The sequence below is a fragment of the Meles meles genome, chromosome X, assembly GCF_922984935.1.
Source record: "Meles meles chromosome X, mMelMel3.1 paternal haplotype, whole genome shotgun sequence".
Classification (NCBI taxonomy): Eukaryota; Metazoa; Chordata; class Mammalia; order Carnivora; family Mustelidae; genus Meles; species Meles meles.
This window is the reverse complement of record NC_060087.1, coordinates 64948229-64973763: the sequence shown is the minus strand read 5'-3', so window position 1 is coordinate 64973763 and position 25535 is coordinate 64948229. Positions and strand designations below refer to the sequence as shown.

Sequence of the window (25535 nt, the reverse complement as noted above, 5' to 3'; positions counted from 1 at the left end):
AATGCTAATACAGATTTTGAAGATGAGGAATTCCATAGTAATTCTATGAAATACTTTAGTTTTTTTTTAAACATTTTTTAATTTAAATTCAGTTAGTCAACATATAATGTATTATTGGTTTCAGAGGTACAGGCCTATGATTCTTCAGTCTTATAGAATACCCAGTGCTCATTACATTACATGCCTTCCTTAATGTCCATCACCCAGTTTGAAATACTTGTTTTTATCAACCCTGAAGTATATATAACATTTGTTAATGCCTCACACTTTACTGGAAGAATATGGGTTCAACCTTGTTTTTACAAAAAGTTTTAAACATTCTTCGGCTGTAGTCATTTGAATTGTTTTACATCTCAACATTTTGAATATGGTACTGTATTTGAGGATAGCATATACTTAGATACTTGTTTTGTATCTCTAAAGGGTATGCATTTAAACCTATAATCTTATTCAGAATTCTCTGTTTAGAAAAAACAATTCTCTGTTTAAACTAATTCTATTGTATTGTACACAAAATGTAAAAACTTTTTAAAAAAATTTGTCATCTTTGTGTATGGGTGCACCATAGTTTTTGGTATTTTTTACTTAGCAGTTTTCTTCAAACCTGTTTTCAGAACCTCTTAAAAGATAAAACAGTAGATTATAGGGATGTATCTGAGATGGCCTGTCAAGAGCATTTTAGAGATGGAGCATACTGGACTAAAGATGTTTAGAACTTTTTTTTTTTTAATTTTTAAAAATTGAAGCTTCAATACTTTGATTTCTAAATACATATTTGGAAATCAATAAAATACAATTATCTTTAAGAATGTGACTGTTGTAGATTCACTAGGTACTCATAACCATAGTAGTAGTGAATGAGCAGAAACTATAACACTAGCATAGTAAGGTTAGAGAATATTAGGATTCAGGATTCATCTTAGGTGCTGCTTCTTGCTTTGCCACTAACTAGCTTTGTTTCTTTGGCCACGTCATTTTCCCTTTCTGCGCCTCTTTCCTCCTCTGTCAAATGGCAGAATTGGGGCTCTAAAATTTTGTGTTGCTTTTGTAATGGCTGTTCTCTAAAACCTCCATGGTGCACCAGATCCCTCTCTTGATTGCTCCTATTTTGGAAATTAAATGTTTTGAATTATTGATTTATGTACCAGCAAGAGGTAGTTTACTTTCTTTGTTTGAGTGCTTACACAAGGAACATTTACGCATTTCCTTTCTAGGTAGGATCAGAATAACTAAAGGCTTTCTTGTCTCTCTCTTTCTCTCTCTCTCTTTTTCCTGCTTGGGTGTTCATCTTTGCATTTTTGGGGTGATTCCTTATTTTATTTTTGCTTCCTTATAGTAGTTGAAGGTGTAAAGGGTAATAAGACATTATTTTGGTATTAATGTGATTTAGAAGCCTTAGCTTGTTTGGGTTTTGGGGTTCTATTATTCTCTTGTGCACCAGTTCCAATCATTGTTTTTTTTTGTGGGTTTTTACCCTTCCTCCCATATTGTTTTGCTTTCTCCCCTTCTCCCTTCCCTCCCTTTCAGGAAAATGGAGGAGTGGCTCCATTACTTCCAGCCCTGCCCAGGTTCTCTGCCACAGAGTGGCACAGCCTGTGCCTCTAATACTTCTGATAGACTCGTGACTGCTTTGGATGCTACACCTGTCCCAAGATGTAATATTGAGCATTGAGATTCCAGGGGGGCAGTACCTTGTGGCCTGGATGATTTTCTCAGAAACGTCCTGGAAAGCCTCAAGAAAGGAAACTTCAGAGCAAACAAATCATCTAGGGATCATGACTATACATCCATCACATGCATACCAGCATGGGTCCGGCCGAGGCCTCCAAAATGATGCTTTGCCAGCCTCAGCTGGTTCTCGAGTGATGATGTCCTTGAAGTCTCTATGGCCCGTGACTCAAGAGTTAAGGTAGTGGAGTTTCCCTTAAAGCATCTCACAGCAGGCTTTGTAGATGGGACACATCTCACCTCAGCATGTTTGCTGACTACTCAGGTTGAAGGTCAGCCTCAGCCCTTAGGTCCTTCAAACTAAGTTCTAACTGAGGTATAGGTTATGTGATAGGCTAGGTTTATGATACAGTGTGTCTTTGATGGAGTGGGCTTGAGCCATCAGTCATGAAAGATGATTTAACTTTATTCTTTTTAGGGCTTAATATACAGGACTATACATTAGGTTTTCCATTGGTCAGAAGGTGTTAGAGGGTAAATCTAAACCATCTTAGGGAGGTAAAGCTAAGGGAATCTCCATCACTCTGTATGTAACTTCAGTTTGGAGAAAAATGACCATTCTCTGAATTCTGTAATTTTTTCCCTGTTTTTAAAGTGATTGTGATTGTTCTATATATTATGTTCTTAATGAAGGTTGTTGATTGATAAAACATGTAATTTTTCAGTGTATGGATCTCATTTAATTTTCCATGATTTATTATGTAATTTCACAGTTAACATAGAATTGTATCTTATTATATCATGTGTATCATATTTCTCAGTTTTTTCATGACAGTCTAAAACTTGAGTATGAATTAGATAGGTTTACATATTTTGACCTTCCATTTGGTAGACATATTCTTAAGAGTCTAGAGTTTGAAAGAAGAAAAATCTTATGATTTCTTAAAATGAACCAAGTCTTTACAGATAATATAGAATTTTAGACTTTTTTTGAACTTGTAAATACAAACTGAAATCAGGTGATTGAAGTAACTTTTAGTGTAACTAACTTAGTACTTGTATTTTTATTGGTTATTATTGTACTACCCAAATGGTTATATAAGATCTTGTAACTGCAAGTGAACTGTTTTCTATTTGCAATCTATTATTCGACACTTATGTGTGTGTGTGTACACCCACACACATTCATTCCAAAACAGTGGTTTTACCCAAATTGGTTCAAGAAAGTTTTTCCTTGTCCATGGGAAATGACAAATGTAGTGTGTATTGAAGATTTTAGAGGGTTTTTCTAGACGTAAGCTTTTATTAAATTTAAAGAACCACCCTTCATTCTGAAACTGTTTCCTAATTTGTGGAGGGTATGTTCAAATAATCTTTACTTTATAAAATGATGAAAATAAACAATTTTGGCTTTATATTTTTATTTTTGGCAAATGAGAACTTGACAATCCTGTACTGTTCTCCATTTTAAAAAGTTTACTATGTACAATCCAAGTCAGCAAACCATTGATGTAAAAGTGTAATAACACTTTATAGCTCAACTCCAGTAGGATTTAAATTGGAGTGATCTAATCTTCACTTTATTGAAACAAATCAGGTCAAAAACCCTCAAAAAAGCAAACTTATCTGTGGTTTCCTTTAGCACTTAGTAACTCTCTGTGTTGTCTAAATATTTCTAATTTGTCTGTTTAGGGAAGGAAGCACCAAAAGGCAGGTAATAAGTATTTATGAAGTGATTACCTATTTGCTTCAGTCTTATTTGGTGCCTTTAGTATGTATCTTTGAATAAAACTAGTAGTGAACAGTCTGCCTTTCAAATAAAATTACCAAGGCATTAACATCTCCTACTGTTGAGTGAATCTTGATTGAAGTGTGAATGTATGTTAAGAAATCTAAAGAAGGGTTTCAAATCCAGAAATAACAGAAGTTCCATAATGCCACCTGGAAGTTTTTGACTGAGCTAGAGAGAATCTTTATTGCAGAATGGATGTTTATCCCATAATAAGAGTTGTTATTAGTTCATGGAAAACTAAGAATCATGCTGCCTTCCTTTTGAACCTTTTTATAAGGTATTCCTTTGTTGTTGTGATTTATAAATTTATATCACAAAGACACGCCAGGTGCAAAACACCTCATCTTATACAAAAGCTGCATGATTGCTTTTATCTTATATTTTCAGGTGTTTTCCTTTAACGTAAACATGGAAATTTATTAGGATTATATTTTATTTTAACATAAGATGACACTAAAGAAATATTTTTTCATGCTTTTAGTAGTTCATTTTTTCCATTAACAAATTGGTCTTTGAGGAACATCTTGAGAAATTTTGGTATGAGTGAGACTACTGCACTGTCTACTTTTTTGGAAAGTGAAGACTCATTTATGGTATTTTATGTTCTTTTACCATGTGTATAATTAATAGCACTCATGTCCCTTCTCTTATCTGCCCTAGTTTGAATATTATTAGGGATTTCTGATTGCTTCAATACTTAGTATATGGTATATGCTTTCATTTCATTAACAGAATTTATGAGTTAAATTGAAATTTAAGTGCCAAAAATATTTTTCACCAGTTTGAGGCACTGTTTGATAAGAAAGTGGTTTATTACACATTGATTTTCTAAGAATTGTTTTGCTTTGAATAGTCTTTTCATGTGGAGTTTTCTCTTGGAATGCTACTTTTCTAAATAAGTTGATTTATTACATGGGCCTGTCTGATATTGTAGTTTTTTTATGATGGCAGCAGAGCAAATACAGGATTAGAAGATTATGCAGCATGAAATTACAGTTGGTCAAAATGGTAGAAATGTCCCTCAGATTTTTAAATAAATTACAGAAGTATGTAGAATTGGAAGAAAAAAAAATCAGTACTAAGAGCATTTTCAAAAGTTTTGGTGGGTAGCTTAGTTAAAATGTGGTTTTGGTAGTCTTCTACTGACAGCATAAAATCTTTTTGCACATTTATTTCTATTTTGATAGAAGTTTTTTTTTTAATTCGTTATACTTCACCACCAAATATATAGTTTTTTTTTTACTGTCTTTTTACTCAAGAATTGCCAAGAAGATGCTTTTAGAAGAAATTAAAGCCAATCTTTCCTCTGATGAGGATGGATCTTCAGATGATGAACCAGAAGAGGGGAAAAAAAGAACTGGAAAACACAGTGAAGAAAACCTGGGAGATGAGGGTGAGCTCCAACGAGAAGTATAGGATTTCATAACTTGATTGTTTGACCAGTTCAGTCTTTGAGGACTATCTGAGCATGAAATTTCATAATATATGCATTTGGAGTTTATTAAAATATTTAAAACTTTACTACTATTTTTACTCGTTTTGAGTATCTGGTAGTAATTGTGCATGTTTTGTCAGTTTTTGCCAATAAACAGATGATTTTTAAAGCAAAATATTTTTTACTTTTCAAAAAATCTATAAGTGCCTATTGGTGATTTTTAATCAATATTTAATCATAGTAATCAAGTCTGATACATGAGATTGTCTGGTATTACTATTGTTATCAAAGTAAATGCAAGCTCTGATCTTTTTCGTAAGTCTTGGTAATTAAATAGTTTTATAAAACATTTTAAAGGAAAAAAGTCTGAAGGCTTTACTGATTTTCTCCATTTAGAAGCAAAAATTCAACTCCATTCTGAATCAGATTCAGATTCTGAAGAATCTAAGAAGCCAAGGTACAGACATAGGCTTTTGAGGCACAAACTCACTGTGAGTGATGGAGAATCTGGAGAAGAAAAAAAGATGAAGCCTAAAGAACACAAAGAAGCCAAAGGCAGAAATAGAAGGAAAGGTAAGACATTTTAATTCTGAATGTAAGGAACATACTGTGTTGTTTGTTTTTTTTTTTTTTTTTTTTTTTAAGGAGGGCGTACGTGGGTGGCTCAGTCAGTTAAGCATCTGCCTTCTGCTCAGGTCATGATCCCAGAGTCCCAGGAACAAGTCCTGCATCTGGTTCCCTGCTCAGTGGGGTGTCTGCTTCTCCCTGTGACCCTCCCCCATCTTGTGCTTTCTCTCTCTTTCTCTCTCTCCCTCTCTCTTAAGTAAATAAAATCTTTAAAAAGAGAGAGAGGGAGGGAGTGAGAAAGAGGAGGAGGGCAGAGGGAAAGGGAGAGAATCCCAAGCGAGCTCCACACTCAGTGTGGATCCCAACGTGGGGCTTGATCTCATGACCCAGCAATCACGACCTGAACCAAAATCAAGAGTTAGACACTTAACTGACTGAGCCATCTAAGTGCCCCAGGAACATACTGGTTTTATAAACTAATTATAGCAATGAAATTTGAGTATATCTGGACAAGCTATATTACGTGAATATCAGCACACTGGTAACAGTTGTTTTCTTACATGAGAATAAAATAAAGAATTTAGAGTGAGAAGAGAATCCAGAAACTTAGAGATGACACAAAGAATATTTTTAACCTTCAGTAGTCATACGCACTTAGACTAAAAAGATAAATATGACAGTAAATAAAATGCTTGTCTGTATCTGCAGGAAGAAATAATGCTTTCCTAAGGAAGAATAGAAGATGCAATTAATTTGGGTAAATTTATTATATACAAACCTTGTAAATTTTCATTACATTAGAAGTCTGAATTCTAATGCATTGAGTGCTTACATATTTCCAGCATCATAGTAAACATTGAGAATACAAAAATGAATAAGGAAATCATTGTCTTGTATGGTGGTTTTCAGCCTGACTACACATGTGGATTATTTTGGGGATTTTGAAATCTATGTATGACAGGACTCCATCCCAAACCAATTACAGCATAAATGGTGATGGTGAAACCTAGGTATCCACATATTTTATAGACCACCTCTGATGCAATTCTGATATGTAGCCAGGTTTGGTGTCAATAGTTTTATGAGAATTATTGACATTAATAATATATGAACTTTAGCACTATGAGGGATGTTTTCTATAACAGAGGTATTGTATAGTGTGGCACAAATGAAGATTTCTTTATCTTCTTGGGGGATGGCAGTTATCCCCAGAGATGACTTCACAAAGATGAAGAGTTTCACTCAGCAGACCAAGTTGTAATTGAGGAGCAGGTAGATGTGAAGATTTATAATATAAGCAGGGAAAAAAACTTTAGAAGCCTCTGCAAGCTGTTTGGCAGGTGGTGGACAGGATGCAGTTAACATGGTATAGCTAGACTGTAGGAGGGAATAGGGAAAGTAACATCAGGAAATGAAGCTGGGCCAAGACAGACACCAAGTACTGGAGACACTTGTAAGCTTTCGTTCCTTTCTTTTTTTTAAAACCTTTTTATTTTTTAATAAACATATAATGTATTATTAGCCCCAGGGGTACAGGTCTGTGAATTGCCAGGTTTACACACTAAGCTTTTGTTTCTTAAATTGGAATACTTGGCAGTGGACCCACGGGTATGTGAGGCTGTAGAGTAAACATTGCACACCTCTTTGGTGTGTCCTTTTTACTTGAACATTGAGGGAGAGCATTCTTAAGTAATCACTTAATTTTTTAATATTGAAAAATTAAGTGTGGAATTTATATTGAAAAATTAAATGTGAAATTTTCCTGAACATTTTGGCTAACAAAGTGTTCAGAGAAACTGGTTTCTTAGGGGCAGATTCTGAAAACTTTACTGCCAAACCCCTGGAGGGCAGATAAACTCCTTTTTTGCCACTAGGAATAGGAAAACATTCTCGGAAGTGTCTGAGAGGTACAATAGGCTCTATAAGCTGAAGAGCCATAGAAAGTTTCCTTTATTTCTTTAATTTTAAAAAAATATTTCTATTTTTAAATTTTTTTGAATTGTAGCTGTATTGAGATATAATTCATATACTATACAGTTTGCCTGTTTAGAGGCAAACTGAGTTGTTTTTAGTATATCCACAGAGGAATACCACTATTTTTTAAAGATTTTATTTATTTGACAGAGAGATAGAGCAAGTAGGCAGAGTGGCAGACAGAGGGAGAGGGAGAAGCAGGCTCCCCCATGAGCAGGGGGACCTGAGCCAAAGGGAGCCGCTTTAATCAACTGAGCTACCCAGGCACCCTGCAATATCACCACTTTTTAGAACAACTTTGATGTATACTATACATACAGACAAGGGCAAATTTTATAAGCTGACAGCTTGATGAACATGTATGGCACAGGACATTGGTTACTAGTACTTCTGAATCACAGCCTCAGCCCAACCACTCATTGTTCCCACTGAAAAATTGTAACCAAGAATATAATATGATCAGATTAGTTGCCTATTATTGTGATACTCAGAGCTTAGATTTGCATCTACTTGGAGGATACTGCTATAGTTGATACCAAGTGTGGTTGTTGAAGAGGAGAATAGATTTGTGTCATAGACTGAATTGTTAGCCCTAACTTATGTGAAAGAAAAAAGTCTGGGATGACTGTCAGGTTTTTGGAGTTGTCATGGTATATGTATAATATGACAAATTAGATGAGATGGCCTAGGAGAGCTTGTAATGTTGTACAGATGAAGGGCTAAGGAAAGAATCTTGGAACCCTGAATATTTAAAGGGCTGTTGATCAGAAGTTACTCATTTAAAAGGAAGAGGAGGGCTTCTCCCCATGCACATAAACTTCATATGTCAAGGACATTTTCTTGTTAATAAATAAATAATGATACATTATTTTGTGAATGCTTAATTTAAAGATTTCCTTGCAGTATGACTATAAGCTTATCTTTCAGATTCTATAAAGCAACTGAGCAATTTAAGCAGGTTATATAACTTAATATGATTCCTGTGCATCTTCAGCAAAGGGGGAGATAGGGATTTTGCCTCTGAGGGCTCAGTTCAGAATATAGAGTCCTTTAGCAGGCACAGTTATATTCGAAATGTTTTATTAAAACCTTGTTTTTTGTGACTTGACCGGTTTCCACTGTCTCTTCTGTGGGTAATTTATAACCCACGTGTTTTTTTCAGTTGTTTGTGAAAGAGGGAGTAAACTAAAATCCCATCATATTTATGTTTCTAATATGGATTATGATCATAGTGATTGATATTACATTTAAAGTTGCATGATTTTCCAAGTTTTGCAAACTCTGTTGTGCCTCTGTTGTCTGGAAACTTAAGTTAGGCGGTGGGGAGAAATCAAGAGAGTAGCTGACTTAGTAAATCAGGGGCAACATATGAACTCCCAGTTTCCACCTAAATTTGAAAAAGCTTATATTATTTTGGTGATAATTTTTAAAATGTAATTATTGTCTTTGTATTAGATGATATTAAATTGACGTTATTTTAAAAGATTTTATTTATTTGAGAGAGTGAAATAGAGCAGGGTGAGAGACAGAGGGAGGAAGGGACTCCCTGCTGAGTAGGGAGCCCAATGTGATGTGGAACTCGATCCCTGGGACTCCAGGATCATGACCTAAGCTGAAGGCAGACACTTAACTGACTGAGCCACACTGGTGCCCCTGATGTTATTTTTCTAAGTGTGATAATGTTATTTAGTTATATAGGACAAGTTATATATGCTTAAGGGTAAAGTGTCATTTCTGCACTAAAATAAAACGGTTCAGTATAAAAAAAGTGTGCATATATAGAGAGCAAGCAAGCAAATGCGATAAACTTAACAATAAGTAAATTGTAGGGATGTAAAAGGGAGAAGGGCTGTAGATGTTCATTTGATAATGCTTTCAAATTTTTGGTAGATTTGAAAATTTTCAAGATAAAGTGATGAAAAATGAATAATAGGTTTAGAATTTTACTTTTTTTAAAAAAAGATTTTATTTATTTTTGTGAGACAGAATGTTCAAGAGAGAGCATGAGCTGGGGGAGAGGCAGATGGAAAGAGAGAGGCAGACTCCTTGCTGAGCAGGGAGCCTGATGCGGGGCTCGATCCCAGAACCCTGGGATCATGACCTGAGCTGAAGGCATATGCTTAACCAGCTAAGCCACCCAGGTGCTCCTAGAATTTTACTTAATCAGAGGATTTGTATGTATGTGCATGTGGACCTATGTGCTCCCACACATTCCCAGTTGCTTAGTTCTTTTCTTATTATTATTGTTTTTTTTTAAAAAAAGATTTTATTTATTTATTTGAAAGAGAGAGAGAGAATATGAGCGGAGAAAGGTCAGCAGGAGAAGCAGATTCCCTGCCGAGCAGGGAGCCCAATGTGGGACCTGATCCCGGGACTCCAGGATCACGACCTGAGCCGAAGGCAGTCGCTTAACCAACTGAGCCACCCAGGCACCCTTATTTTTGTTTTTTATTGTGGTAAAATACAACCAAAAATTAATTAACAAAAAACAAAATTTTAACCACTTAAACCATTTTTAAGTGTGCAGTTTAGTGATGTTAGGTATATTCACATTGTTCTACAACAGTCAACATTCTGTCTCCACAGCTCTTTCGTCATCCCAGTCTAAAACTTGAAACACTAACTCCTTATTCTCATTTCCCCCAATAGCAATTCTTTATGTTAGCCTGTGTTTTTTTAATTTATTACTATTATTTTTTGGATAGAACAGATATTAGATTCTGATTTCAGGTCATGATCTTTAGCAATATTTTTTATGTTCAGTTAGCCAACATTTAGTACCTCATTAATTTTTGATATAGTGTTCAGTGTTTCATTAGTTGCATATAACACCCAGTGCCCATCACATCACATGCCCTCCTCAATACACCTGATTACCCCCTCCCCCCACACCTCCTCCCTTCTGTAACCCTCAGTTTGTTTCCCAGAGTCCAGAGTCTGTCATGGTTTGTCTCCCTCTCTGATTTCTTCCCATTCAGCAATGTTTTTTTGAAATTTTATACTTCTACCCAGCTTCCCTAATTTAACACATTAAACTTACTATAGTATGATAACCCAAACCAGGATTAACATTGATACAATACTAATTAGTTAAACTGGGGGGTTGGCTAACTGTACCCGAAGGCTGTACCTGAACCACATTATACTTACCTACTTACTTACTCACTCACTGTTTTCATGTGTTTATAGTGGCAACGTTGAGTGGAGGTAAGTAGTTGCAGAAGAGACCGTATAGCCTACAAAGCTGAAAATACTTAACCATCAGACTTCTCACATAAAATGTTTTCTGACCTCTGAAGTTAACTATAGATCTTACGTGCTTTTTATTTGTTTTCCCATTAATGTCTTTTCTGTTCCAGAATCCAATGTAGGGATGCCACATTGCTTTTAGTTGTGATGTCTCCTTCATCTACTCCAATCTGTGACAGTTTCTCCTTTTCTTTCATGATCTTGACAGTTTTGAAGAGTATTAATCACTTACTTTCTGGACTGTCCATCTGTATGTATTTGTCTACTGTTTTCTTATGATTAGATTGAGATTATTATGCATTTTGACAAGAGTACCACAGAAGTGACATTTAATCATACACCAAGGTTATATGATGGCAATAGGTCTTATTACTGGTAATAATAATATTGATTGCTTTGTTCATTTGGTGTCTGCTGGGATTTTCTACTGCAAAAATATCTATTTTTCTATTCACATTGAATTAATATCTTGTGGAGAGAGACTATTCAAATATCCTATGTCTCATCATACTTCAGCTCACTAATTCTAGCATTCATCTTGCCTGAAGCAATTACTGTGATGTTTATCTAGCAGTGATTTTCTACTTCTTTCCTTACTTATACAATTAGTAATGGTAAGGAAGGGCTGTCTGTTTTCCCTTATTTATTTATCCCATTTCTTATGTTAATATGAGTTTATAGATATTTTATTCTATGAGTTGTGATCCACTTATTCATTTTGTCACTTAGATTGTTTCAGCTTTGGCTATTGGAAGCTCCTTCAAGTTGGATCACGTGTCCTTTGAATATACCCCCATAATGTTCTGAGCACTGCTTTACTCTCTGGCACCACAAGATATTTCAAGCTCATCTTGTATTTTCCCTGCCTGGCTTCCTCTGGCCAGAAAGATTGGTATTCTCCTGGGGTTTTGGATACCTGTGTCACAGTGGCAGTTTTGGTACAGAAGAATAAAATTTTTGAGAGAAAAAATAAAATTGGGGATTCCCTTTATTCTCATTATTTGTAGGGCCCAGCTCCCTTTTCTCAGTGCTGTGGCTAGAAATGGAGTTCTCCCAGTTTTACTGTCAGCACCTTCGCAATAGTTTTGGAATTCAGCCTGCCTTCTTGTTGAAACCAGGAAGAAAGGAGGGGAAAAAAACGTAGGATGCTCACTGCCTCAACCCCAGTTTTATAGGGATCATGAATGGTTTTTATTTCAGTCCCCAGTCTGCCTGCTGTTGTTTCCTTTTCATAGTGCTTAGGTCACTTCTTTATGTGTTCTGTTCATAGTTTCTAGTTGTCATAAATGGCAGAAGAGTCTGTATTTGCCCTTACTCTATCTTGGTCAGCCTACTCTGCTTGTTTTGAATAACTAGAATTCTATTCATTCACCTTTGGTACTAATGAATTTATTTTATTGATAGTTAAATTTTCATTTTGTCAATTCATACGCAGTTAATACTTATATTTCAATATATAACCATAGTTGGAATACATTTGAATTATTTTTATAAATACTATTTGAGTTATTAACTGGTCTTATCTGTATGAGTGAAATATCCACGAATGTATATACTATAGATAGTCTCACAGTGGCCCATGTTTTAATGTGAACATGAGAAATTTGGTGAATTGAATTTTTGTTGGGAAGTGTTTAATAACTTAGTTTTTTTTTTTATTCAAGTGAGCAGTGAAGATTCTGAAGATTCTGATTTCCAGGAATCAGGAGTTAGTGAAGAAGTTAGTGAATCTGAAGATGAACAACGGCCCAGAACAAGGTAAATATTGTATCACTTTTTCAAAAATTGTAAGAATTCATATGAATAACCATGCTTCAAGTTATTTATAGAAAGGTTGCTATTACTAATAAAGTAAAATATTTAATATTTTGATTTGGTACTAATTATGAAAATAAAAAACGTACATATAAACATATATGGTTGAACTATGTCTTATAAATTAGGTGGGCTTTCAGAATGCAAAAACGCTCTTGACTGTACTTTTTGGTTGTTATAGGGGGATGCTACAGTGTAGTAAATAAGAGACTCTGTAGACAAACTACCTCCTGGCTTTACTATTTGCTCTTTGTATGAATACTCTGTGCTTCAGCTTCTTTGTCATTAAAATGGTGATTACAATAGTACTTAATTGGTTATTATGGACATTGAATGGGTTTATAATATGCCTACTTGGCAGATAGTAAATGTTCCCTGAATGTTAATTATATACTAGTATTATAGTAATTAAGATTTGTTTGTTCTCTTAATACACATAGCTACTGATAGTAGTTATTTAAAATTCTGCTTACTTCTTTGTGTAGTATTTTTTAAAAAAGATTTTAACTATTTGACAGACAGAGATCACAAGTAGGTAGAGAGGCAGGCAGAGAGAAACGGAAGAAGCAGGCTCCCTGCTGAGCAGAGAGCCCTGACGCGGGGCGAACATCTGTTGTTTCTGGTGTTGTTAATATTAGCCATTCTGACTGGTGTGAGGTGATATCTCATCGTAGTTTTGATTTGTGTTTTCCTGATAATGGGTGATGTTGAGGATCTTTTCATATGTCTGATGGCCATCTGTATGTCTTCTTTGGAAAAATACCTAATCATGTCTTTTGTCTATTTTTAATCTGGATTATTTGTTTTTTGGGTGGGTATTGAGTTTTATAAGTTCTTTATTGGTTACTAACCCTTTATCAGATGTCATTTGCAAATATCTTCTCACAATCCAAAGATTGCTTTTTAGTATTGTTGATGGTTTCTTTGCTGTGCAAAAACTTATCTTAATGAAGCCCCAGTAGTTTATTTTTGCTTTTGTTTCCCTTGCCTCAGGAGACCTATCTAGTAAGAAGTTGCTACTGCTGATGGCAAGGTTACTGCCTGCATTCTCCTCTCCTGTCTCGCATTTAGGTCTTTCATCCACTTTGAATTTATTTTTTGTGTATCGTGTAAGAAAGTGGTCCAGTTTCATTCTTCTACATGTGGCTGTCCAGTTTACCCAACACCATTTGTTGAAGAGACTATCTTTTATCCATTGGATATTCTTTCGTGCTTTGTTGAAGATGAGTTGACCATATAATTGTGGTTCCCTTTCTGGGTTCTCTATTCTATTGCACTGATCTGTGTCTATTTTTTGTGCTAGTACCCCACTATCTTGATGACTGCAACTTTGTAATATAGCTTGATGTCTGGAATCCTGATGCCTCCAGCTTTACTTTTCTTTCTCAGGATTGCTGTGGCTATTCAGGGTCTTTTGTGGTTCCATACAGATTTTAGGATTGTTTGTTCTAGCTCTGTGAAAAATGCTAGTGGTATTTTGATACGGATTGCATTAGATGTGTAGGTTGCTTTGGGTAGTATAGACATTTTAACAATCTTTGTTCTTTCAATCCATGAGCATGGAATGTTTTTCCATTTCTTTTTGTCATTTTCAATTTTTTCCTTGGTGTTTTGTAGTTATCAGAGTACAGGTCTTTCACCTCTTTGGTTATGTTTATTCCTAGGTGTCTTTACTATTTTTGGTGCAATTGTAAATGGGATTGATTCCTTGATTTTTCTTTCTGCTGTTTGTTGTTGATGTATAGAAATGCAAAGATTTCTGGATGCTGATTTTGTATCCTGTGACTTTACTCAATTCGTGTCTCAGATCTAGCAGTTCTTTGGTGGAGTCTTTTAGATTTTCTATGTGGAGTATCATGTCATCTGCAGATACTGAAATTTTGACTTCTTTCTTGCTGATTTGGATGTCTTTTCATTCTTTTTGTTGTCTGATTGCTGAGGCTAGGACCTCCAGTGCAGTGTTAAAAAACAGCTGTAAGAGTGGGCATCCCTGTCTTGTTCCTGACCATAGAGGAAAAGCTCTCATTTTTTTTTTTTTTGCACTGAGGTTGATACTAGATGTGGATTTTTCATATATGGCCCTTACGATGTTGAGGTATGTTCTCTGTATGCCTACTTTGTTGAAGGTTTTTATCATGAATGGATATTGACTGATTTGTGAACATTGAACCACCCCTGCATCCCATGAATAAATTCCCTTGAATCATGGCCAGTGAGTCTTTTAATGTACTGTTGGATTAGATTTCTTAGTAGTTGAGAATTTTTGTATCCATGTTCATCAGGGATATTGGCCTACATGTAGTTTTCTATTTTAGTGGAGTCTTTGTCTGGTTTTGGTATCAGAATAATACTGGCCTCATAGAATGAATTTGGTAGTTTTTCTTCCATTTCTATGTTTTGGAATGGTTTCAGAAGAATAGGCATTAACTCTTCCTTAAATGTTTGGTAGAATTCTCCTGTGAAACCATCTGGCCCTGGATTTTTGTTTGTTGGGAGATTTTTGAGTACTAATTCAATTTCTTTGCTGATTATTGGTCTGTTCACATTCTCTGTTTCTTGTTTCAGTTTTGGAAGTTTATATGTTTCTAGGAATTTATCCATTTCCTCCAGATTGCACAGTTTGCTGACATATAATTTTTCATAATATTCTCTTATAATTGTGTTTCTGTGTATTTCTGTGGCTTTGGTTATTTCTTTTCTCTCATTTGTGATTTTGTTTATTTGTATCCTTTCTCTTTTCTTTTTGATAAGCCTGACTCTGGGTTTATCAGTTTTATTAAGTTTTTTAAAGAACCACCTTCAGTTTTTTAATCTTTTCAGCTGTTTTTTTTGTTTGTCATTTATTCCTGCTCTAATCTTTATATTTCTCTTCTTCTGCTGGCTTTAGGCTTCATTTGTTGTTCTTTTTCTAGATCCTTTAGGTGGTTATTTGAGAATTTTCTTGCTTCTTGAGGTAGGCTTGTATTGCTGTGTATTTCCATCTTACAACTGCTTTTGCTGTATCCCAGAGGTTTTGGGCTGTTATGTTTTCATTTTCATTTGTTTCCATGTGTTTTTTTATTTCTTTTTTAATTTCCTGGTTGACCCATTCATTCTTTAGTTCTTTAACCTTGTATTTGTGGTCTTTCTAAATTTTTCTTGTGGTTGACTTTAAGTTTCATAGTCTTGTGGTCAGAGAAGATGCATTGTGTGATCTCAGTCTTTCTTGTGATCTAGTTATGTGATCTGTTCTGTAGAATGTCCCATGTACACTTGAATGTGTATTTTGTTGCTTCAGGATGTAATGTTCTGAATATATCTTTTAAGTCCATCTATTTCTGTTTATCATTCAAAGCCATTGTTTCCTTATTGATTTTTTGCTTAGATGATCTGTCCATTGATGTAAGTGAGGTGTTAATGTCCCTTAGTATTATTGTGAATGAGTTTCTTTATGTTTGTTATTGTTTTATATATTTGGGTGCTCCCAAGTTGGGGACATGAATATTTATAATTAGTAGATCTTGTTAGACCCCTCAATTATGATACAATGCCCTTCCTTATCTCTAATTACAGTTCTGGTTTATCATCTAGTTTGCTTGATATAAGTATTGTTTCTCTGGCTTTCTTTGACATTCATTTACAACATAAATGTTTTTCCATCTCCTCATTTTCAATCTGCAGGTGCTTTAAGGTCTAAAATGACTCTTGTAGGCAGCATATAGATGGGTTTTGTTTTATTACCCATTCAGACATCCTTCGTCTTTTGATTGGAGCATTTTGTCCATTTACATTCAGAGTTATTATTGATATATATGGATTTTGTGCCTTTGTTGTTTCTGGAGATTTTCTCCATTCCTTTCTAGTCTTTTTCGCTTTTGGTCTTTCTTTCCCACTCAAAAAGTCCTCTTTAATATTTCTTCCTGAGCTGTTTTAGTGCTTATGAACTCCTTTAGTTTTTGTTTGTCTGGGATACTCTTTATATCTACCTCTCTTCTAAATGATAGCCTTTGGGGATAGAGTATTCTTGTTTGCATATTTTTCCCATTCAGCATGTTTTGTATATCATGCCTCTGACTTCTGGCCTGTCGGGTTTCTTTGGAGAAATCTGCTGCTATTCTTTTGGGTCTTCTGTTGTAAGTTCAGGATTTCTTTTGTCTTCCTGCTTTTGAGTTTTTCTTTGTGACTATATTTTACAAATTTAACTTCAGTATGTCTTGTTATCCTGCTTTTATTGATGTTGATGGGAGTTCTCTGTGCCTCCTGGATCTATATGTCTGTTTTATTCCCCAGATTAGGGAAGTTTTCCATTATTAGTTTCTCAGATATACCTTCTGCCCCCTTTAATTTGTCTTATTCTGGTACTCCCATGATACAAATGTTATTACATTTGTTGGAGTCACTGCATTCCCTGAGTCTACTCTTGTGATCTGTCATTATTTTTCCTCTTTTTTGTTCAGCTTCATTATTTTCCATAATTCTGTCTTCTACATGACTTGCTTCTATGTCTGTTTCTTCCATCCTTGTGGTAATTACATCCAGTCTCTTTTGAATCTTAGTTACTACATTTTTAATTTCTGCCTAATTGTCTTTTTACCTTTTTTATTTCTAATAAGGGTTTTTCTGATGTCTTCCATGTTTTTCTGAAGTCCAGTGAGTATCTTTATGATTGTTGCTTTAAATTATCCATCAGGCATCTTACTTATACCTGTTTCTGTTAGATCTCTGTCCATGACCTTTTCTTGTTTTTTTTTTTTTTTCTTTTGGGATGAATTTCTCCATCTCTTGGTATTTTGTCTAGGTTTCTGTCTTCTCTGTGTTAGAGAATCCTGTTATATTTTCTGCCTGAGAGTTAACAGCTTTATGAAGAAGAGGTCATATACTGTCCAGGGCCTGGCGCTTCAGGAAGTATCTCTGGTGTGTGCTGAGTGCACTCTGCTGCTGGATTTTGGTTGCTCTGTCCCTCGGTTTAGTTGTCGATAGAGGGTCTCCTTGCCTGGTATTTGGAGTGTGGCCAGAGTATGGCAAGTTTTAACTAGCTGTGCTTTGATCTGCTTTCTAAAAGAAATGTGATGCTATTTCTACTAGAATGGAAGCTTTGCAGCACACTATAGTAAATAGATGTCTTGCATGCCTGGGTTTGTGCTGGTCTTCTGGGGAGGGGGGTCTCCTGGGGTGGTCCTTAGTAATACATACCTGAGAAAAGCAGTAACAGTGTAGCTCAGGGGTGTGAGACTTGGTATAAGCAGATTAGGTGTTGTACAATTTCCTAAAGTTGGTTTATGCTAAGGGGTGGCTGAGGGAAATGATGTCAGCTAGGTCTTTTTTCCTTGTAGAGGGAAGTCTGTGCTTGCTACTGTCAATGAAGCACTCCCAGATGAGTGAATAATTTCCCTTCGTACATTCTAGGTGTTTTTCAGATCATTGTTTTCACACTGTCTCCACGTTGCTTGCCTGCCTGGCAATGTATTGCACTTTGGGCTCTACCCCGCTAAGCCTGCTTACTTTAAATTCCAAACTTTAGCGACCTGGTGTGGTGGGGATCTGCACTGGTCTTCTGTGGGAGGGTCTTGCCGCATGGACTAATGCAAGTTTGACTAATGCCTGGACTAATGCAGGTTTGACCCAGAAGAGTGGTCACTCCAGAGTGCAGGGTCATCGGATTTGGAGTAAATCAGGCCAAATACCCAGTGTTCAGTTTAGCTGCCCTCAGCAGGTTTGTCTGCGCCTAGGCTGAGGTGTGTGGTGTCGGGGGGATGGCACCCACTGGTTCTCTTCTTCCTGGACATACAATGCCACCTCTCATAAATGCACTCCAGGAGGAGGGAACAGTCTCCCATTGCACCTTAGGTGAGCCTCAGATTGTGTCATCTGCCTGTGAGTTGCTTGTTTGCCTGCCTTCTGTCCAGGAGTAGGGCAGCGCCCTCAGGTCTCTATCCTAGCCAAGCCCAGGGCCTTTAAAACTCCGGTCTTTGAGTCCTTTTGGTTGCAAAAATTCATGAAAATCAGCCCCTTTTGTTTTCCCGTACAGTGGCTTTGGGGCAGTATTCATCTTGTGCATATCCCTGTGTGCTCTGCTCTCTCTTGCCTTTCTCTGCCACCAGGGCTCCCTCACTGCTGCAGCACCCATGATACATTTCTCCCCAAAACCCCCTCTCCGCACTACTCCCTTCTTGAATGTGCCCTCTTCTCTCCCCTCTAATTGTGCTGCTTGCTCTGTCAGTCTTCAGGTCTATTCCTTGGGTATTTAGAATGATTTTGATAATTATTTACCTGTGTTTGAGGGGTGTGGAAGCCTAGGGTCCTTCTACTATTCTGCCATCTTAACTCCCTCCTGTCATACATATTTTCAAAGTATCTTATAGAGGTCATTTTTTTCTCCCCCCAGCATAATATGTAAAAATCATTTTTTCACTTTTCAACAATGGAATGGTGAGTAGTCTCTTAGGTAGAACTTATATCTTAGGGGGATTTTGATCCATTTTGAGTTAATTTTTATATATGATGTAAGATAAGGGTCCAACTTCATTGCTTTGCGTGTAGATAACTAGCCTCAGCACCATTTATTAAAAAGATGTTTTTTTTTACCTGTTGCATTTTCTTGACACTCTAGTGGAAAATCAGTGGATCACAAATGTAATGTTTTATTTCTGGACTCAACATTTCTCTTTCATTGATTTCTATGTCTGTTATTTATGACCTGAATGTACTGTCTTTATAAATGTAACTTTGTCCACCAGTTTCTAAGCCCAGAAGTACTCTTTTTGCCAGAAGTTGTTGTTACTGTTTTCTTTTTTTCTAAGAGATGGTGAATATTTTTCATTTGTATACTAGCTACTAATATTTCTAAAGGCCTTCCATCTTTTTTTCTTAATTTTATTTATTTTAGAGCATTAGTGAGGTGGGAGGAAGGGCAGAGGGTGAAGGAGAGAGAGAATTCAAAGCAGACTCTACATGGGGCTGGATCCTATGACCTGAGATTATGACCTGAGCCAAAATCAAGAGTTGGTTTCTTAACCAATTGATCCACCCAGGTCCCCTCATCCATTTTATTACTTAGGCCAAACCTCCTCTCTCTATAACTTAAAATATTGATTGTTGGATTAAAATTAAGGGTTATCTAGTGAAGACTTTTTTTTTGCTTTTTGTTTTCCTTTTTTAGGAATGTATGCAAAAGTAAATAAGCTGTAGAATAGTATGTAATTAAGGAAATTCATCATGAAGTATTTCATTTTGGATTTTAAATGTTTTTTTAGGTCTGCAAAGAAAGCAGAGTTGGAAGAAAATCAGCGGAGTTATAAACAGAAAAAGAAAAGGCGACGCATTAAGGTTCAAGAAGACTCATCCAGTGAAAACAAGGTAATGACATTATGTGCTTGAATTATAACTACAGTAGAGTGTACTGAATATGTTACTTCCTGTTTTGCATTCCATTCATTAGTGTAATTCTGCTGGTTTATTTTTAACACTTTTGTGGAAGGATCGACTTACTGAATGTATAAGTATGCAGAAATATTATGACACATTATCGGGTTTTTTTTTTTTTCTGTTTCTTAACTAAATCTGATGGAAATTTTAAGTTGCTCTTTTCATTGTTTTATGCTCTTGGGCCTATAAAGTTGATGGGTAGTGTTCTATTTTCTGAAGACATATAACATTTTATTCTGAATAATGACTCACGTGTGAGTAAATTTCTTCCAGAAGTGATGTTAGCAAATTTGTTTCTTGTATATAAGCAGGATTATGTAAAGTAGAAATTCTGTGTAATATGTTTCACTCTGTGAGTACAGAATGAATCTGTAACATGATGCATTCACATTCTCCTTGGCCAGGGACGGGAGTGGTCTTTTTTTAAAATGGTCCTTTAAACATTTCTAACTGTACATTTCAGTGGTCTTAATTAAATTCAAAATTGGAAACTCTGTACCCAGCCCCTTGTAATCTCATCTAATTTCTCTGTTTATGAATTTGCCTATTTTAGGTACGTCATTAAGAAAAGTCATATAGTTATGTGTCCTTTTGTGTGCGGTTTATTTCACTGACAGTGTTTTCAGGGTTCATCCATACTGTAGACTTTATCACAATTTCCTTCTTTTTAATGCTAAATAATATTCTGTTGTATGTATATATCATTGTGTTTACCCATTCTTTTGTTGATGGACATTGGGATTGTTTCCATCTTAGGCTATTTTGAGTAATAGTGTTGTGAATGTGGGTGTAGAAATATTTTAGTCCCTGCTTTATATCTTTTGGTTATAATCTGAAATACGGAATTGGTGGAGCATCTGGTAATTCTGTGTTTAACTTTTTGAGGCACCATCACATTGTTTTCCCAGTGTACCAGGGTTCTGGTTATTCCAAATTCTTACCCAAACTTGTTATTTTCTTTTTTTTTTTTTTTTGTCTTTTTCTAATACCCATCCTAATGGGTGCAAGATAGTATCTCCTTTATGGTTTTGATTTAAATTTCCCTAATGATAAGTAATGTTGAACATCTTTTCACATGATTAACTGAATTTTTCGGTTATCATATTTGGAGAAATGCTTGTTGTATTTCTTTGCCCCCTTTTCTGGGGTGTTTTTTAATGCTCTTGCGAAGTATAATTCTAAAGCTTTTTCAGTATGTTTTCTTTAACCTTTTCTTAGTATATTAATTATTGGAATATGAAATGGGTAAATTAGACAACTTTGTGGTATTTACCTTTGATCATTTAAATTCCATAGAGTAATTCTGAAGAGGATAAAGAAGAGGAGGAAGATGAAGAGGAAGAAGAAGAAGATGAAAATGATGATTCCAAGTCTCCTGGAAAAGGCAGAAAGAAAATTAGAAAAATTCTTAAAGATGATAAACTAAGAACTGAGACACAGAATGCTCTTAAGGAAGAGGAAGAGAGGCGAAAACGTATTGCTGAGAGGGAACGTGAGCGAGAAAAACTGAGAGAGGTAAACCAGTTTTTATTTATGATTTCAAAAAAATAGGACTTTAATAGCTTCACACACACATATATTACTCAGTATTTTAAGAATAGAATGTTATAATCCCCACAGATTTTTAATTATACTTGCTTTTCCCTATTAACAGTATTTTATACAACTTTAATTTCAAAAGATTTTATTTATTTATTTTGGAGATAGCAAGTGAGTACGCAAGTGGGGAAGGAGCAAATGGAGAGGGACAGGGAGACTCTGCACTGAGTGTAGAGCTCAACGTGGGGCTTGGTCCTATGACCCTGAGATCATGACCTGAGCTAAAATCAAGAGTCGAATGTTTAACCGACTGGGCCACCCACTCACCCCTACTTTATGCAACTTAAAAATCTTCATTAGGCTATATTAGTATAATTAGATACACGAAATGACTTAAGATTCTTGAATTCTCGCCAAAGTGATTGTGTTTTATCTGGGGCAGAAAAATCTTTAAATATTTAAATATAATTTCAATAATAAAAATAAATAATAAATATTAAATATAAATTAAATATTTAAAATATTTAAATATATTGCTTAAATTCATAAAAGATTTTAATTTTTTTGGTTAAGCCTTTTCTTTTAAATCAGAGAAAGAGAGAGTGAGCAAGTGTGCATGCACAAGCAGGGGGAGGGGGAGAGGCAGGCAGAGAGAGAAGCAGGCTCCCTGCTGAGCAAGGAGCCTGATGTGGGACTTGATCCCAGAACCTTAGTATCATGACCTAAGCTGAAGGCAGCCACTTAACTGGCTGAGCCACTCAGGCTTCCCAAAGATTTTAATTTTTTAAATAAACTTTTTTTTTTAATCATGATAGTTTTCAAGCACATTTACAGGCAGAGGGAATAGTACTACAAATCTCCATGTACCAGATACTCACCTTCAGCAGTTACCAACACATGGCTGTCTTGTTTCATCTATTTTCTTCCGATTACTTTCGAGAAGTCTCAGACATCATCTCATTCTGTGTATATATAGTTCAGTATATATTTTCAAAGGATAAATACCCTTAGACATTATTATAGTACCATTATTACACTTAAAAATTATCATTAATTCCATAGTATCATCAAATATCTAGCTAATACTCCAAATTCTTTCATTTTCCTCAGAAACATATTAGTGGTTTTTAAAGATTTATTTATTTATTTGAGAAAGAGATAAAGCGTGGGTGGCGGGTAGGGACAGAGTGAATCCCAAATAGATTCCACACTGATCTCAGAGCCTGATGCAGGGCTTCATCCCATGACCCCAAAATCATGACCTGAGCCAAAACCAAGAGTTGGATGCTTAATGAACTGAGCCACCCAGGTGCCCAAATATAATGGTTTTAAAAACGTGTGGTATGAATTAGGAAATTAAGAAAGTCTTACTACATGTTATGTTGCATTTGGATGTTATACCTCGTGTCTATTTTCATTTTAAAAAGGAAGTTTTCCTTTTTCCATTTTCTTCTTATAGCACAAGAGTTTAAAAAGCTAGATTATTTGTGTAGAATTTCCTATATTTTGAGCTTTACTGGTCCCATTTCTGTGGTGTATTTTCACTGGTTCCTGTATGTCCTATAAACTGTTGGATATAGAGGTCTGACCAGATTTAGATTCAGTTCTTGGCAAAAATACTCATGGGTGGTAATATATACCTCATCTTGCATCTTACTTCGAGGTACATCTAAGAGTAGGTGTCCCTTTTTGTGATGTTATTTAAATTTTATTTAAAAATTTGAATAATAGCATTTGATAAGTAGACATTAAAATTCTATATTATCATTTTCTTCTTCTGATCCCTGTCAGTATATAGACATGTTTTTCACATAACTGCAGTCACTGTATGTGACTGTATATGCTGTATTTTCCTTTCTCTTTTATTTCATATAATTTCAGGTTCCCCGTACATTTCATTGTTTTATATTGTTTATTTTCTAATTAACTTTTTTCATTTACTAAATTGAATCTATGTGCTTTTAAAAAATCAACTTTTACCATAAGGCTGTATTGAAAAATCAGTAGTCTTCCATTTTACCCAGACTGTATTCAAAGGTAATGACTCAATTCTTCTAGCTATTCTTTGCTTTTACTTTTATGTTTCTGTTTAGTAGGCATATAATTTTATTTTTTATTTTTCAGTTTTAGACATTACCATTATTATATGATAGTTGTGGATTTAATTGTCATATACTGCCTGCCGAAGACAGACTTTCCTCCTCCCATTACTTAGTGTGGTTATACCACAGTTCTCGTGGAATTATTTGTCGCTGTTTGCATGACTGTATCTACTTAAATAATCACAAAAGGGATACATAGTGTATATTGCATATATTTCTCATACATACACATATATGTATATGTATATACACATAGTGCATGATGATTACATTCCTTTGTCCTTTTTTGTTTGCTTTTCCTAGAATTAATAATGTTTTGGATTTTTTTGTCTTACTTTCTGCATACTTTTGACTACTTAATTTCCTATGTATTTGGCAGAACTCTAAAATTCCTCAGTAACTTTAACACATCAACTGAATGATCAGGTTAGTTTGTTTTTTTTTGTTTGTTTGAAATGACACTGATGGAGCCTTTTTTCCCCACTTCTAATCTGGTCTATTTCATTACTTTCACTCTTCTGGGAGTTTCCTCATCTCACCCATTTCTTGTTTTGGATCTCTTACTTCATAGATACTTATTTTCCCATGCACTATACTTCCCAGAGATTTTCAGTTGGGTTAGTCATCTTTAATAATGGACTAATTTGATGATCTGGTAGGTGTGACTCTTCCTTATTTAACCTTTCAAGCAATTTTCCTGCTTTCACTCCACACTTCTCCTGAACTATTTGTATAGTTAACTGATGCCTCCTTGTCCTTAAACTTCTGAGGAATATCAAATATGTGATTCTTGTTATTTTTCTACTCTATGGGAACTTGAGTTTCAGCCTTCTTTATTTTGTTATATCATGTGACATTTGTCCATATGCCTTCTAGCTTTCACAGTTTTGTTAATGTTTCATTTCTGCCAAGATCTTCCTCTTTTTTCTTTTTCACCTATGGGATTATAACTTTTTTGTTCTTTCATATCATTTTATTGAAGAAATAAGTTCATTCCACCATTTTTAGCCACTTACAATGGTTTTGCCTAAGTAAACTGTTCCAAGAAATACATTCATTCATTCATTCATTTATTTGATCTTATTTATTTATTTGACAGAGAGAGCACAAGCAGGGGAGCAGCAGGGAGAGGGAGAGGAAGGAGGAGGAGGAGAAGCAGGTTCCCTGCTGAGCAGGGAGCCTGATGTGAGGCTTGATCCCAGGAGCCTGAAATCATGACCCGAGCCGAAGGCAGATGCTTAACTGACTGAGCCACCCAGGCGCCCCATTTCCCAAGAAATTTAATATACTTTTGGATAGCCACCAATTACGTATGATGTATTTCCTATACTAAGTTCACAATCAGGATTTTATCAAAAGTATACTTCCTAGTAGCCATTGCCACAATTAAGATGTAGAAAACTTTAATCAGTACTTCTTGGTCAGTCCTCAACCCTATATACCTGGCTATAGGGAATCTATGATCTGCTTTTATCACTATGGATTATATTTGTCTTTTTTAAAGTTTCATGTCAATGAAATCACATAATGTTCTTTTATGTAATTTACAGTTTAACAGTTTTGAGATTCATCCATGTTTATGTGTTCCAGGTACTTTATGTTTGTAGAGTACTATTCCACTGTATGGATAGGCTACAGGTTATTTAGTTATTGATGGACGTTTGGGTTATTTTTGGCTTATGAATCAATTTCTTATAAATATTTCTGTACAGGGGTGCCTGGGTGGCTCAGTGGGTTAAAGCCTCTGCCTTCAGCTCAGGTCATGGTCTCAAATTCTGGGATCGAGCCCCACATTAGGATCTCTGCTCAGCCGGGAGCCTGCTTCCCCCTTTCTCTCTTTCTGCCTTTCTGCCTACTTGTGATCTCTCTCTGTCAAATAAATAAATATAATCTTTAAAAAAATATTTCTGTACAGGTCTTTGTGTAGAAAGATGTTTTCATTTCCCTTGGAAAAATATCTAGAAGTGGTATTACTGGGCCATATGGTATG

At 35.4% G+C, this 25535-nt stretch overlaps 1 protein-coding gene across 6 annotated transcripts in view; it reads left to right on the top strand.

The window, feature by feature from the left end:
- Positions 1-25535, top strand: part of ATRX (ATRX chromatin remodeler) — a 296636-nt gene that overhangs the window by 113834 nt on the left and 157267 nt on the right. For all 6 annotated transcript variants that reach the window (XM_045994716.1, XM_045994715.1, XM_045994713.1 and 3 more), the window contains 5 exons: positions 4720-4853; positions 5292-5468; positions 12350-12443; positions 19733-19835; positions 21201-21419. In XM_045994716.1, coding sequence (XP_045850672.1) covers positions 4720-4853; positions 5292-5468; positions 12350-12443; positions 19733-19835; positions 21201-21419 — 727 coding nt within the window. The remainder of the gene's footprint in view (positions 1-4719; positions 4854-5291; positions 5469-12349; positions 12444-19732; positions 19836-21200; positions 21420-25535) is intronic.